This window comes from Ambystoma mexicanum, chromosome 5q, assembly GCF_040938575.1.
Source record: "Ambystoma mexicanum isolate Mex_15411 chromosome 5q, UKY_AmexF1_1, whole genome shotgun sequence".
Lineage (NCBI taxonomy): Eukaryota > Metazoa > Chordata > Amphibia > Caudata > Ambystomatidae > Ambystoma > Ambystoma mexicanum.
The window spans coordinates 1,268,670,139-1,268,686,881 of record NC_090933.1 but is presented as its reverse complement, the minus strand read 5'-3'; the positions used below and the strand labels follow the sequence as shown (position 1 = coordinate 1,268,686,881).

General features: G+C 44.0%; 1 protein-coding gene across 1 annotated transcript in view; it reads left to right on the top strand.

The window, feature by feature from the left end:
* The window catches only part of LOC138498704 (forkhead box protein H1-like), a 122,245-nt gene that overhangs the window by 53,036 nt on the left and 52,466 nt on the right, over positions 1–16,743 (top strand). Inside the window, exon 2 of the mRNA XM_069622351.1 lies at positions 12,800–13,377. Coding sequence (XP_069478452.1) covers positions 12,913–13,377 — 465 coding nt within the window. The 5' untranslated portion in view covers positions 12,800–12,912. The remainder of the gene's footprint in view (positions 1–12,799; positions 13,378–16,743) is intronic.

Below are 16,743 nucleotides of genomic sequence, written 5' to 3'. Positions count from 1 at the left end.
CCAGATGGCAGTAGGAGTGAGGATACCCTCGGGTTGCTCACTCAGGTGACATCTAGTTTGGGGAAATTTTCTACCCACCCAAAATCAGGCACACACAATTGTTTATTAAATGGGATTCCTTTCATGAGCCTTGGATGCTAGTTTAATAGTATCGATTCCCTACAGTCTCCCTCCCCTTTCGGGACGAGAAATATCACAGGTCTGCACAGAAGGTCAATTTTTCAAAAGTGGCACTCATCAAACCAATTTAAAATATAAACAAAGTATTCATCTTTTTATAATTCTCTATGAAATCACAATATAAAGCATGACTACAATGATCGTTAATTCAATTGTCAATTATGCATTTAGCTTGGATATATACTTTGTCTCCCTATGTACATTTGATTTACCCAGAGCGCGCATTCACTAAATGAATGAATGAATGAATGAGTGTTCAGGACAAAGCTTTTATCGTTTAGTAAACACACTTTAATCTGATCTGAACACCCCGCCTATCTAAATAACTCTACCTTTTTATTTATTGAAAATAAATAACTCCTTTTTAAATTAAATAGATGTCAGTATTTTATGAAACTCAATTTAAAGACCAGTTACTAGACATTCCTGCGTTTAAGTCACTTGCAAAAGGAAAACTCTCAGTTTGTTTGCTAGGTTCCCGTGTATGGTATTTTTCGATTGCACTAATGGCCAGAAAGTGCACTGAAAAATGCTGTCCCTTTTTTTCCTTGAGTGGTTCAGAGCCAGTAACGGGGCTCTGCTTGGTGATCTAAGGAGGGACTGACTTCAATCCTATGATTTTTACTAGGCATGTGTAAACTGATTTTGGCTCCCAGTCTGTGCTTGGCCATTCCACAGAAAGGGAGTCGGTGATCTCCTAAACACCATTTCGGGTCTATTTTATCAAATCGAAATTTTCCAGTAGCACGTAAGCTTCTGAGATATTTACTAATTTCCCAGGATGTACAGTCTATATACATCGCTCTCAGTACTTTCACAAATGAGAAGGGCTGGGGTTTAATCTATTGCCCTTTTGGAGTATACCTCCCATCAGAATTATATTTCCCCTTAGCCTCATTTCTTTTGGCTGTCAGACTGGTGGTTGCCTTCTCATGAACTGGTTACATCCCCCCCGTCCCTCTCACAAAGGTCTACTAGCAATACAAAATGATTCCAAGCGAAAGCAAGCCACACCATTCTCCTATCTGTTGGTGTCAATTTATCTTTCTATATCCTTCTTTGTGAGTCTGTCCCCTTACTGCTATGGGTTTGGACTTTTATAGGTGCCTTAAAACGCTATTTATTTGTTGTATAAGCGCTTAACAAATGCCCAAAAATTATAGTTGAGATCACTCCCTTTTTAGAGGTGTGTATACTTTCTCTATTTTTAATTATTCAGTTTGTGATTTGGACAGTGTTCCAAAAGTGATATCACACTAAACCAATCCCCTTTGTACTCCTTGTTTGGGCACATTAATGAAGAGGACAGCCCAAATGGGAGTACCTTTCTAAACCCAGTTTCCCCTTCCATTTCATGTGATGTCATGTGGGATATATTGCATTAAATTGTTGTGATTTTCTGAAGCATTATATTTCACACATGTGATGTACTAATTGGTTTGCCAGATTGCTCTCTCAGGTTAATCAAATGATTGTTATACATTTTTGTTCCGAAGTACAGCGCAACTGATACCAAAAAGGCAACCTGATGCTGAAAGACTGAGCAAGCACTATAGTAGACCAGAATTAGAAGAGTAGTTTTTAAGGCCCTTCTAAATTGCAAATGGGCAGCCGTAGAGTGAAGCGCAATAGGCATGGCATTCCACAGCTTGGCAGCAGGGACATCATTTCACAAAAATACCAGGGGTAGCAGAAGTGACATAACACGATCATTAACCTCTGACACCACAGGAAGTGATGTAATTTGGCCCCACCCCAAAGTGACATCACTGAAAGCGATGGAACACAACCTTTCAACACTTTACTGAGTCTAGCAATTATTGTATAGAATTCCAGAAAGACAAATTATTGTTATTCCTATTCTTTCGTATTTAGGGTCACTGCTCAAAGTGTTACACTTGTGGCGCTCCATGTTTTTTTAAGAGGCAAAATCCAGCCACTCCAGAAACAGTCATATGGCACTGGCCACAGCCCAGAAGCTTCAGTTAAATTAAAAAAAAAAAAAAAAAAAAAAAAATTTAGGGCTAGCAAGGTAGACTTCAGGGTCATAGATGCGACCCCAAGAAACCCCCAAACAACGTCCCTGCTTGGCAGCCCTCACAGAGAATGAGCGGCAGGCAATTCTGACACATCAAAATCTAGGCACAGCAAGAAGCAAGCGATCTTGGACCGCATCAAGCGGCCAGGGATATAGGACCGAAACTTCAGCTGCCAATACTCTGGTCTTACTGCGTGGAAAACCGTGTGCACAAGACAGAGATTTAAAATGCACTCGTTATAATCTTGGCACGCATGTGATGTGCCTGTGACAGATCTTTGCTTTTATATTCTCTGATTATTTCACTGAAATATTCTATTCCCATTTCAGACTATTGGCCTAGCTGGCATGGACAATAGGATATATGAATCACTGACTTGTCTTGTCTTTTCTGTACAGAAATATCTACATTCATATAATTTAATAGAATTTGCATGAGTAAAAGAATACTATAAAAATGAGCTTTTTCATTGTGTTTTTCACTCTGATTTTCTTTTTAAGTGCAATGTCAATCCTTTCAAAAGATATTCTGGAAAGATAATCCCATATGTAAGATTCAAAAATGCACTTATTTTCCTTATTTATCAAAATATTGATATTTCCATTGCCTGGTAACACACCATATGGTAAATAACATAACAAAGTTCCCCCAGAACTCCCGTCCCCTGAACACTATCACTGGGCGAAAAAAGCCAGATATTAATTAATGAAGTTAAAGAAATAATTTCAAGAAAAACATTTTTGTGAAGTAGAATAGTAACACTTTCTGGTTAATAATTCAATGAGACTGCTAACATACATAATCTGATCATGGAAACAATTTAAACATGGAAACCTATTGAACAAGGCATCTTCAAACACAATTCTGTGGTGTCCATAATATTCTCTTTAATAAAATGCTCAACGTGTTTCGAGCTGGTATGCTCTTCATCAGGGGGCCATGATTACTTCTTATTGCTGTAGTGTAACAGATAATATGATTCAGTGAGTCACAATGTTTGTCTATTGCATAGGAATATTCATGAGATACACAATTTGTAAGATCACTTAAAGCTTAATCACCTCAATCTCAGAATTTAAGTTGTCGGTAAGTGATGTACCGAATTCAGAAAGTCGCAGGTAACCCTGTAAAAGTAGATATCTAGAGTCGTATGTTACTAGTGATTTGACCAAGAATTGGATAGATAGATTCCAGAGCGTTTCTCACCTCGTCTGGATGTTAATGTAAGTGGTTCCCTGGGGACAACAATTCCCTCATAGCTATTTTCACTCGCTACAATAAAGGATCTCTTCAGTCTACAGGCTAAAGACATGAATGTTTGTAACGTAATCTGTTGTCTACTCCTGTTAACCAAGAAGGTCAAGGAAACTGTCCAACCAAATGTATTTGTCATTCCTCTAGGAGCGCGCGCTGCATGTCGATATTGGGGAAGAAGTTATTCCAGTCTGTGCCTGCGGACTAGCCGATTGCTATTTTACTCTGAATGTTGTGACCTAATGTCAAAAAGAAATTCACATGAAGACATGTTGTCCCCCTATCTTGTATCTACATCCCCTCAACCGTAAGTGTTCTAGTACTGCCGCTGCTGGGAGGCAACCGGCGTTGTCAGAGAAAGTAGTTGGTAGCAACCGGGTACGCATACGGTATGATGACATCACCACAAGCCGTAATTGACAGCGTATCCGGATCCTATTGTCATGATGAGCAAAAACAAACTCTGCGTCATGTAGGTCTATAGGATTTAAACCCTACTTGGCAATATGTATAATAGGTAATCCTATTGTCATAAGTAAAAGGATAAGGTAGTATCCAATGATTACCGGTCGGGAATGTGGGTTAGTCGAGCTTCGAGTTGCACAAGTTATTGCCATCTGATTCTTACAGAGATAATCTTGCATTCTATTTTCATGCGTGTGAATACTGTAAAATGTAATCCCCATCTCTACAGGGCTACAATGTGTACATTTCAACATTTAAGATATTACATAAGTAACATTTTCAGTTAGTATGTTGCAAAATCAAGTAAGTTGTAAATTCAGGACAATACATCCGTCGTGAATGGCAGCACCTAGTTCCAATGGTATCATTATAGCTTAAAGATCTGGTTCTAATGTCATAGCACATACGCTTTCAAAACTAATAAGTAAGACATTATACGAAAGATTGGTAAAGAGTTTGCACATAAAGTTGCCTCCGAGTCCAGTAAGCCATCATTTCAGAAAAACCATAATGTCGGGAAACAATAGAAAATAAAAAATAAACGACAATGTATACAAAATAATGTGAAATAGACCAAATAAAGGAACAATTGAATAGGGCAAACAAAATATGTTTTTGGCTTTCCCCACCAAGTGGAGAAATAACCAACCACAGCATAATCACTAGTCGGAATTACAATTGAGACCATAATGAAAACTCTAATGGAGCCCCTATAAGTGATTCCAGTTACGGGGCAAACGCACATCTTCAATCCTTAATATCTGGGATAGCTGTATTACAAATATGGTCCTAGAAAGAATTTTTCATTCCCAGTGGGTTAATGGAATCTAGATGGTAAATCCAAAAGAGTTCCCTTTGTGAGAGTCTTTTCAATAGGTCGCTTCCCCTTGGTAGAGGGTGTACCACGCACCTCATTTGTGCCACAGTGTGTCATGCCTCTTTAAAATGTCGATAGAATGGTGATTTATGATTCTCCTTCCCAATGTTCGATTTGTGCTCTGTCCACCGATCTTTGGCCCATCTACTGGTCTGGCCTATTATTTGTCGCAGGGGCACATGTCATTCCTTTCAGATTTCAGATCTGGGTCATTTATGACCCTTGAGAGGCCTATGGCCTGTTGATGGTTCTTGAAATCAGGCTGCTCGGAGGCAAATGTTGATGCAGCTCGGATCTAAGTGATCACAGTGCATCCCGTTTGACCAATCTGAATATGTCTAATCTGAAAATGGCGGAGTGCATTGAGCACATGGATCACACTGTGTAGCTTTGCCCCTACCTGTGACCCCCCCCTCAATCCCTACTTACCGTTGCCTCTTGTCACTTATCTTCACACCCGACTGTTCCTACACTCGCCTGTCTCCTTTCCTTAAAGTGGGTGGGGATTTCCGTCACAGGGTCCTTTTCTTGTTTTTTTCTGTACATTTTTTTAATCGCCCATGCCGCACTGCTTCCATTGGATGCGGGGGACACCCCTGCAGCACCCACCCCAAAACCATTATACCGAACACGGGGAGCAGGGGACAACCCCGCGACCTCTGTTCAGTCTTACGAGTCTGAATTTTGGCTGTGCCAAATGCACAGTAAAGGCGCATTCAGCGTTGTTTACCACCTGACCCCTCCTATTTATACTGATACCCACAGCTCAGTCTCTTTGGTGAATATACCAGCTGGCTGTCACAGATGCCAGGCTTCATGACTTTGCAAGACATGGCATCTCTTAAAGGAGAGCCTGTTTGACGAGGGCTCTTGATAATCTGTGCAAGTCCACTGAGGGCCCAGGTTTCAGAATATGTTTCTAATTATTTTTAGTGAATTCCTGAATGGACCCAGTAACAAATGGAAGTTGTTAATGGGCAGCGTCTGTTTTACTGCCATTGCCTGCTTTTTTGGAACAAAGAGAAACTGTGCTCATTTGGTGCAACATTATGGATTCTGCATTGTTGATGTGGGTCACAAAAAATGCAATTTACTTGTTATCCAGTGTTGCTGGCTTTATGTACAAATGTAACATAGTCAATTTAGGTTCCACGTTATAATTTGTTCATTGTAAAAGGCTGATTCTCAGTCCTGTAAAGAAAAATGCCGAAATTATATTTTGACTTTTCTACAAATTGCTGTGCTTTTTCATCCTAGATTATTGTATAAAGATTGTTGTATACCTTCAGGTAACTGAAAAGATTAAATGGGGCTTTTTATTTATCGGGCATTTATAAATTGCCCATACAGCTAATTGTGTTTCGAGGTGCCACAAGGCAAAAAGGGTGTTGTTTGGTCCTGCTAGGCCTTGGGTCATTTGGATCTTCCAAGTGCAGTACCAAAAAGCGCAGGGCGAGGGTAGTGCCAATTGCGACGGAAGAGCTAGGCAAGTACTAAGGGGAAGCCAGGTGTGCAAATGCCACGGGATGCAGGGATAGAGGACCACATGCTAAGTGTGCGGTGGACCTGGCTCAGTAGGGATGCACACCCCACCAGGCTAGTCGGGGGGGGGGAAAGGAGGCTCGAAAGGGCAAGGTTGGGGAGTGAGGGGTTTCAGGGAGACCGGGGTGCTGTGGTAGAATGGGCAGGGGGGGGCTGGTGTCCTGTAGGACTCAAACAGGATCAGGCATCCTGTCAATGAGGCAGAGGGGAGCATTAGCAATGGAGGGGGGGGAAAGGGAAGGAGGAAGAGAAAAGGAAGTTCTTGAGGAGCTTCTGGAACTTAAGGCGATCCAGCTTTAGTCTTGAGATGGGCAGGGAGGCCATTCCAGAGGGAGGCACCTGCTGAGGAAAGAGATCTATCCCCCCACTCGCTGCTTGGAGAAGCGTCTGATCTGCAGAGAGTTGAAGCTAGAAGACCGAAGGGTTCTAGCAGGGAGGTATTTAGGGAGGGAGCATTGGATGTAGAGGGGACCCAGGCCGCAGAAAGCCTTGTGGATGATGCAGAGGGTCTTGAACTTGATCCTTGCAGCCACCGGAGCCAGTGGAGAGATTATAGGGATTATTTGAAGGGAGGATAAAGGCAGATTGAGGAAGAGGCTGTTGAAGTAGTCGAGCGTAGAGAGGATCAGAGCTCTGGAGACAGTGAGTTTTGGGGGGAAGGTGAGGAAAGGGAGAATGCCTCTGAGGAGGTGGAGGTGAAAGTGGGCGATGTCCGAGATGTGAGGAGAGAAAGATAGAGAGGAGTCGAAGATGACGCCAAGGTTTTTAGCCTGACAAGAGGGTAAGGGGCGGGGACACATGGAGGGCACTGTTCTCCTGTTGGTCAGGAGCACTCCTAAAATTCTGTTCAAATTAGCTTATATTTTATGAAAATTAGTGGGGTGCAAGGGAGATTGACCAACCCTGACACTAGGTGGTATTTGGAACAAATGATGTCCACAAGTCTGTGGAACTCTCCCGTCCCTCGCAAACCTGAATTGTGTTAAATAACTACAAATAACCTTTTACAAAGATTATGTGAATAGCAAAATACAAATGATCATTTTACCATAAACAATTATTTCTGAATAATATTACATCATACATTCAATTTCCAATCTGTTACAATATGTTTTCAGTATCCATGTGCAACTATTTTATATACCATAAAACAAGTTGATACCTTAATCAGACAATTCGTTTTCAGAATAAGTCAATAAAGCAATACAATTCCTCAATGGATCTTCATAGACTGTGGTCAATAATTCCTTGTGTTGTGTTATCACATAAATTTGCTCAACGTGTTTCGGGAGTATGTTCCCTTTATCAGGAGCTCGAATCTCAATCTTTTCACTTGATTTAAATCTAAAAGAAATTATATGAAGATATAATCAACCAACCATTCTTCATCTAAATTCTCAATATTAACATCTGTCATGTTTCTTAGCAAGTAATCACCTGGATGATGATCTTAATCCTTGTTTTATTCTTAAAATGGTAGATTTGGAATTTTGGGTTTCTCAGCTTCTATTATCTGGGATACAGTCCACCTCCCCTTCTAAGAAGTATAGTAGCTGGAAGAGTAAAACGTATATATATTTAGTACCTGGAGAGGGTCAACCAGAATTCTGATTGGCTCTCGCCGGGCCATTACCCAATCCCTCAGCTGGGATTCTATTCCTTTGTTCCTGGCGGGGGTCGTGGCAGCTCCTCGGCCAATGCGAAGGCTCAAACTGGGCCATCCCCGCTCTGAGCCTCCTCACGGCTGCAGGCTGCCATCCTCTACTACTGGGGATTTTCTCTCTCCCACCACCTGCTTTGCAAACAATCCCCTCCCTACCCTCCCAACCCCACTTACCTTCTAATTTCTGCTTTATCGGGAGTAAAAGCGCTGGAAACACTTCTGTTCCCTGCATGTCTGCTCCCGATGGCCGGAATGGGAACGGCCCTTCCCCGGCAGCCATTTTCTATGAATTTTATTTTATTTTTTTTGTGTTTCCGAAACGTTGCAGCGTTCGGAACAGAAAAAATGCTATTAGTACCCTGGTCTTGCGGGCTGCGGTACTAATGGCAATAAGCCCCTCACCGTGAGGGCATTACAGAGTCTGGTAATGCCCCAGCGCCTTTGTTAACTATCGAAGTAAGAAATAAGGAGAGAAGGTGGAGATTAAGTGGGTCGGAGGGGCAAGCGAGAGGATGGAGCCCTGAGGGATGCTGCAGGTGGAGAGTGTGGTGGAGAGGTCGGTTAGATGGGCAGGGGGTTACCCTGTCTATTACCAGGTCCATGGAGCCGATTTACAAGGGTGGCTTGATTGACCATATCAAAGGCAGAGGAAGGATGAGAAAGGAAGGAGAGTTGGAATCAAGATTTGAGAGCAAGTCTTCATGGGTGGTGAGGAGAGCAGTTTCCATGCCTCCTGCTGCACTGAAGCCAGAATGGTGGTCATGGAGACGACCACTAGATTCAGTGTGGTGGATCAGTTGGGAGATGACCAGCTTCTTAAAGAGTTTGCCTAGGAAAGGGGTAATGGAGATAGGGTGCTTGTTAGCTGGGCAGGAAGGGTCCGCAGACGCTTATTAAGGAGGGAGTGTTTGAGGGGTAGTGGCAAGGAGCCAATGGCAAAGGAATGATTGCAGAAATCAGCCAAGGCAGGAGCAAGGGAGGCAATGTTGTGCTTGATAGTTCTGGAGGAGTAGGCGAGCACCTGTTTGGAGGAGACGTTCATGGAGAGGACTTGTTTTAGAGACCTCATCCAGTGCTATGGGCGAGGGGAGTTAAGGGGAGAGGGGTGGCCAAAGGAGGCATGAGAGCAGGTGAGAAAGGAGGGGGGTGGGGGGAGTAGAGGAGAGTGAGGACAGGATGTCCTGCATTTTGGTTGAGGTGGGAGGCCAGTGCAGTGCAGAGTACCTGGGATGGCAGAGGAGAAGTGGAAACTGCAGTAGGATTGACAAGTCCTTGCAGATTTTGAACAGTTCAGCCATGTTGTTGGTGGCACCTTAGATGTAGTCTTGGATGTGGGCCCTCTTCTTCGAGTGGATGGAGAGTCTGTATTGCCTTTGGAGCAGGCGGCAGGCCAGTCTGTCAGTGGATGTGATAGAAGCCAGCGACTTCCGTTCAGCAACTCTGCCCTTGCGTTTCAGAGAGGCTAGGTTGGAGTCCTACCAGGTGTTGCGCTTGGAGGCAGGCTTCATGCGGATCCTCATGACTGGAGCAAGGATGTCCAGGGTGTTGGAGATGGAGAGGTGAAGGTTAGCAAGGGCTGTCAGTGTGAGTTTCAGTGGCTGGAGGGGCAATGAAAGTGGCAGCAAAAGCAGCAAATGACACTTACTTCATCGGTCGAATGACTAAGAAGAAGACTGGCAATGCGGGTAAAGTCTTAGCCAGGGGACCCCAGAGATCCAGATGAGAGGACAGGAGAACATGGTCAGACCAGGAGAAAGGAGCAGCGAGTTGGTTGGAGATGGGGATGTTTTCTGAGATGAGAGCATACAAGGTTTGTCCAGCTGAGTGCTTCGGACCAGAGGGAAAAATGGTGAGGGAAAGAGAGTCCTAGAGGCTGCAGAAGAGTCATGTGGCTGCATCAGGAGAGTCAAGGTGAATATTGATTTCGCTGGGGAGGAGCATATCCAAAGCCAGGAAAGAAGAGGTGCAGTCAGACCATTCTGAAAGGAAGAGGGAGACTGGACCAGGGGTCCTGTAGATGGTGACGAGAGGATAGCAGAGATACCAAGCCTGTAGATGATGCATTCGAAGGAAGATTAGGTTGGAGTGGGTATGATAGTAGAAGGGATCCATTCAGAGAAGATCAGGGCTATACAGCCTCCAGAATGGTTAGGCCTGGGCTTAAAGAGGATCTTGTAGCCCTCAGGGAGGGATGTATCAAAAACAGTGACGGAGCTGGCAGCGAACCACGTCTCCATGAGAGCGAGGACGTCCAGGTCAAAGTGTTCAAGGAGATGATGGATGTCAGAGGAGTGTTTAACTGCAGAGCGAGAGTTTAGGGTAGTTAAGTGAAGCTGGTTGCAACCTTTTTGAAGGTTTTCAGAGGGGTACAGGGACGTGGTACATCCTGTCGGTGGTGGCGAAGGGGACTAGGGGTGGCAGAAGGAGTGGCAGGCGAAGGGAGGAAGTTTGAGTGACAGAAGATGCCTATCAAGAAGGAGGAGGTTGGGCTGAGAGCCCTGGGCCATGACCGTGCCATTCTGGTAGACATTAATGATGCACCTAGAAGATGGGAAGTGTGCCAAGAGTGCTTCTCATCTGGTTCCACCATTAATGGGCGAAGAAGAGGAAGGGGAGAGGGCTGAGACTCGCACTTTACATTAATGGGCTCCTAAAGGTAGTGGTGGACACGAGGGTGGATTATCCTTTTCTGGGGGGCAGGCCTTTTCCGGTACTGGCATATGTGGATGACACTCTGCTAATAGCCAGGGCCCTTCAGATCCTGATCTTTGCCTACGCTGCCTTTATGGAAAATCTGGGGCTCAAAATAAGCACCATGAAATCTGCAGTAATGGGATGTGTTCGTCGAAAGAGACTGGTGTAGATGCACCCCGTGCTTTGTAATGGGGAGAAAATCCCCAGAGTCAAGGAATTTGATTATCTGGGGGTAAGATTCTCTGAGTCCATTACGGGTAATGTCCACATTAAAAAACAATCGAGAAAGGTAAGCCAACAAGTAGGAGGGATCTCGCACTTTCTGTCTCGCTGTTTGGGCTAGCCGCTGGATGTAGCATTGAAAGTCTCTTCGGCTCAAATGAAGGCTGTGACCCTGTACGGAGCACCATTATGGGGTTTCCAAACAGCCCCCAAGATTCAGGTTAAGGAGAATACATTTCTTAGAAGGCTTTTGTGACTCCCGGGCATCCCCTCCCTGTATCTCTATCCATAGGGAACTGTGAACGGATTTCTGGGAGGACCAATGGGCCATGGCACAGATAACCTTTTGGCTTCGCCTTTGGGGCGAATGAACATGCTAATTTATGCCCCTTTATTATCAGGACATTAATGGCAAGGGATAACTGGAAGAAAATCCTGTGGCTGGTCCTCATTCATGAAGCTTTGTCCCATAGTAACATTCGGGTACTTTCCCCTACTGACAATTTGCTGACCATGAGCCAAATGAGATACTATAAAAGCATCTTGGGCCAGGCAATACAAGAGAAAATGGATCGCATGGGGTTTGCCACCAAGTACACGCTGTGATTAGTCGGGTGAAGGAGATCAGCCCGATCTCATCTGAGGTTCTTAAAAAGGAGATCGCTGGCTGATCACGCATGCTAGATTTGACTGTCTACAACTGAGTGAGACCGCAGCAAAATGGATGTATCAGAATGCACAGCGTGTTTTTCAGACAGAGGACCTGTGTCATCTCCTGTTGTTCTGCCCAGCTTATAGCACTATTAGACGGGCAACTCTGTTGCCGGTCCTTGGGTCGGCCAACATGCGTTCCTATAGACCAGCAGTTCTGTTCTTTTGGCTGCCGACTTTGTACTGACAGCGTGGGCATTACTAGCCTCTCTGAAAAGAGTTGTGTGAAAGAAAGGGGATTTTGACCCAACTGCACTAAAAGGAATGCTTCAAATCAGGATAATGTGTGTGCATTTTAACCTGAATCCGTATTGGTGGTTATGAATTGGCTGCTCTTTTCTCTTCAGTACTTTTATGCACGTTTATAATTTCTGTATTATACAGTATGCACTTTAACTGATCGAAAATGTATTGGACTTTATGAATTGTTTGTATTTTGTTACTCTCCCTCTTTGTTTTTTTAAATAGGGAGCTGTTTTTTTAAAATGTTCTTTCTAGATGGGGACACCGTATTTATATGCAAGAAGAAATGGTAATTTTTGTTATGTAGTGTGTCTTTGTATTTTATGTGTTTGATGGATTCATTTGATGAATAAACATATTGATTGACTGACAAATCTAAACGTGGCTAAAAGGTGAATATAAGAGCCTTCAACCATAGTGACCTGGGGGCAGGGCACAGTGCTTAGTACATGGGTCTGCAACCTTTAGCTCTCCAGAACGTTTTTGCATTACAACTGCCATCAGCTCTCACCAGCACAGTCAATGGCGAGGCATCATGGGAGCTGTAGTCCGAAACATCTGGCGGGATGGAGGTTGCAGACCCCTGTAGCACACGGGAGACTCTCTACCTTTACAAGTATGCCCTACTTATTGTTACATTTACTATTTAGTCTACCAAAATACCTGGACATCTTACATGATGATAGTCGATATGTACGCTCTGCTGTGTGTCCACCTCGCAATGTGGTACATGTGCAGCGATCTTTGACCTGGCAAGGGTCCTATATCCTGAGGAAGTGACCTATCTCTTGCTCTGGACATAGGCAATCTATGCTTATCTTTGATGTGACCTCAGTTAATTCAGTCTTTTTCTTTTTCCTCACCTGTGTCAAGGTACTAATGTTGTGCATTTCTTTGAATCACTCACAGGTCAACTCTGGGTGTGGTGCCTCTACCGGTCCATTTGAGCCGCCATACTCCAGTACCTTCTTGGTATAGAGGGTGTTGGTTATCAACACTCCTAGACCCAGACGTTTACCGGCATGAGAGACCCTGCCACCATGGCTCCAGGATTTCCTGGTGAAAACCTTCACATGCAAATTCACCAGAGCCTCGCAGAACTGAGTACTCGTCAGCATCTCAAAACATCCCCAGGCTCAACGCCCGATGTGTGTCACTTTGTTCATTCTGGATATCCATACTTTAACAAGGAGGCAGGCTATATGGTTCCCGAGAGAGAGCATGCACTTTGCACCACGGAGAAGGCACTGAACTTGCAACGCATAGAAACAAGCACTTTAGATTCCGAGAAGGACACGCCTTCGGTGAGAGGTCTCTCGGGGGGAGGGGAAGGACCGGAATGCCAATGCCCAGGAGAAGAAACTAACAACAATAAAAGCAAGAGGAAGAAGACCTACCAGCGCTACGCCAAGCCGCCTTATACTTACCTGGCCATGATCGCTCTGGTGATCCAGAACTCCCCGGAGAAGAAGCTGAAGCTGTCCCAGGTAAGTGAATGGGGTGGGAGGGTACAGTGCTACATGTCCTGTTAGTTACCCACTTACTACTTAAATCTTTATTAGATAATGTGGTCATAATGCCTTCGATCGTAACCTGTTTATCATTTATATGTATAGTTTCTTAAGATATATCGGGGTAAAGTATTTTAAAAAAAGTTTAAATCTAATTTTTATTTTTAAGTCTTTGTCGGCCACCTGCTCACTGGTAGCAACACATTATTCTCTTGGTCCTGGGTTCTAAGAAAAATGTGTCGGAAAGGTGGTAGGACCATGTCTTGGCCCAACATGGTGCATGCCAACTCTCTTTTCCTTGGCAAAGTCCTTCCTCTCTTTTCCTTGGCAAAGTCCTTCCTCTCTTTCAAACAATGTAACATTCTGCACAAACTGGTCCCTCACTCTGCATGCTTGGATAAACCAGAACCAATGAAAACTGGTTCACAATAGAAATAAGGGGCCAGAAAGCAAACCTGAGGTGAATGGAAAGATTATATTTGCATTGTACAAAATCAGCATAAATGCAATACTTCAACTGCAAAAAGAGAACTATCGGACAAGCCAAATCTTCTTTAAAAAACGAACCGTTACTAATGCTCCCAGTCAGCAAAAGGACATTCCTGTTAAAATTATTAATGAGCTAAATTTGAAAAAAAAATTGAATGAGATCAGGAATCTAACGGGACTGTCTGAGCCCCCAAACCATTGATTGAATTCTTTGGTGGTCTTTTAAAAAAATTATACACAACCGTTTAAATAATTGTTACACACACATTATTCCTGTGGGGATTATATTTCCCAAGTCCTGTTTCTCATATAAGCCTGCTGTGACAACTTGGCCCATTATTTCCATCAAATAAATGTCTATGTATTCAAGCTCACCTATTCGGAAAGTGGACTTCTGGCTCCTTTACGAAAGGACGGGACTTTTGAAATGATCCCTTTTTCTTAAATCTACCCACAATGCGGTTTAATTATTTCACTCTACTATCGAGTAACATTTAAGTTGAGTTAAAGCACTCTAGCAAATATTCAAGGTCTCTAAATAATCCATGTCTACCAAAAATGTACACGAACCTCAAGTCCTGTTCAGAGCATCTGGATGTACACATGCAATTAATGTGTCTTTGTGAGATGGCTTTGATCATGCCTATTTCACACATGCAGTGGTCCCTCTTAGTGTTGACAATTCCTAAAGGGGATCTGGAAGCCTTGTCCAACTTCTAATCTATTACAAATGTTCAATCCATGTCCGGCCTCAAAACAACATGGACGCCGTCCAGGAGTGCTCTTGCTGTGAAGGAGGAACAGAAATGGTGGTTCAGCTGTCTTGGAAGTCATCAGTTTGAAACTCGATAAGGGAAGAGGAACTGCCCCCAGGATTCTGTTGCCTCTCTCAGCAGTATTGGATACTGTAAATCAAATTAGCACCTGGGGCAATGGGGGAGGGGGGGGCGGCGGGGTATCAGCCAATCGGGTTCCTTGGATTGCAGGCTGAATCTACTGAATCAAGACTGCATTCCATGGAACCTTAAGGCTGCTTCCTCCGCCCCACGCTGCCATCTTCCCTACACACTCCCTTATCTTTAAATTTACCTGTCCCCTCCTCCACCCCACTTATCTATGCGATAGAAATGGAGCCCCGCCTTCCAGATCTATGGTTGCCATCTTGTGCCAGTATATTCATTCAATTAACTGGATGAGCGCAGTGTCCCATACGCTGAAAAAAATATAATTTTCTTAACACCCTGGATTGGAAACCCGCGTGCTTATAGCGTTAAGCACCGGTTCCAAGGGCTAGAACGGGTGATAAGATCCCAGAGGCCTCGTTAAATGCCCCAGATATGCTTTGGCCTTTAACTCAGGCCCCGGGATATTCTCACCCGTTCCAGCCCTTGGAACGGGTGCCGAACGGTTAAATATACTTTTATCCAGACAGAAATGGGGGAATTGAAGACCCCGCACTAGTTTATGCTTTTCTATCAAATCGGCCCAGCCTTTTGGGATGCTTCCTTTTTCCATGGAACCACTATCACGCTGTGTCCCTCAGGGTTCTGCCTTATCAGCATTTCTTTCTAACATCAACATTTTACCTCCGATTCATATTATCTGATGATGTGGCCTAGCCAAGGACAGGAACGCTACACACCTTCATGAAGCCATTGGAAACCGTTCTCTATGCTAGTCCGGACTACTCCAGTGTCCTTCCCGCGAGATCTTGGCTCATGGATACTAACACATAGGAGCCCCTATTGTATACACAGCATCCTATGCAACCCTTCCATAACATAACGAGAATCTGGAGTGTATTAGTGGAGCAAGGAGATGTAGCAACAAGTAAGTCCTGGATAAAGTAGATGCAAGGGGTGGGCGGTGTGAGGGGCAAGCAAGGGGTTTATATGGGGTCCTTCTTGGCATAGAAGCCAGGAATAACAGGAAATGCTAGTTACAAAATATAAATCAGCTGAAATTAACAGCCTAAACATTTATTCTTATTTTGTGAATGAGTATTTTTTAATTGAATTTTTTAAAATGTTTTCCTTTCTCTTACTAGTGAGGGGATCTAAACCAGGGGCAAACTCAGGTGCTGTGATCCGCATACAAGATTGGGCATGCAAGCAATTAGGAGGCAACTTTTTGGCACCATAAATCAAACTCCTTGTTTTCAGTGCTTTATTCCTTAAAGCGCGGTGGATAAAAGCCAGTCCCACACAATCCGCAAGGCATGTAGGATCTCCTTTCTGAGGAAATCCTGGTAAACCATGTTTTTCCACCATTGAGTTGGGTCATCGTTAGTTGAGAACTATCCATTTTGTTCCACTGTAAAATCATGACTGATGCAGGAAAATGGTGCCACAGAGGAGATGGCGTCCTTCACCTTGGGATGAGGCAAGCCAGGAAGTGATGTAGTGCCCGGCCCCCTTCCTCCTTCACCTTAGCATGAGGCCTGCCAGGAAGTGACGTAGCGCCCGGCCACCTTCCTGCTTCACCTTAGCATGAGGCAAGCCAGGAAGTGAGGTAGTGCCGGGCTCGCCTTCCTCCTTTGACAGTCCTGAGAAGCCGGACTAAGATACTGCCGGTCTTCGTAGTTATTTCTGAGATTGAGGTCGCCAACCGTTTGTGGTACAGACCATGAAAGAAGCCTTCAAGTTTTACAGTTTAAATCACTTTATTTGGGCAAGCCAGTCACTAAAGCACAAATACATATATGCATACATGAAAATGTTCTTACAAGAACAGGCAGGAATAGAAAACACACAATCGAACCAACATCAAGGCAGTTCTACTGGACGGAAAATGATTTGCTTGAAATCTGCGTCCACTCGGCTAGACATATTTAATTTATTTTATTTATTTATT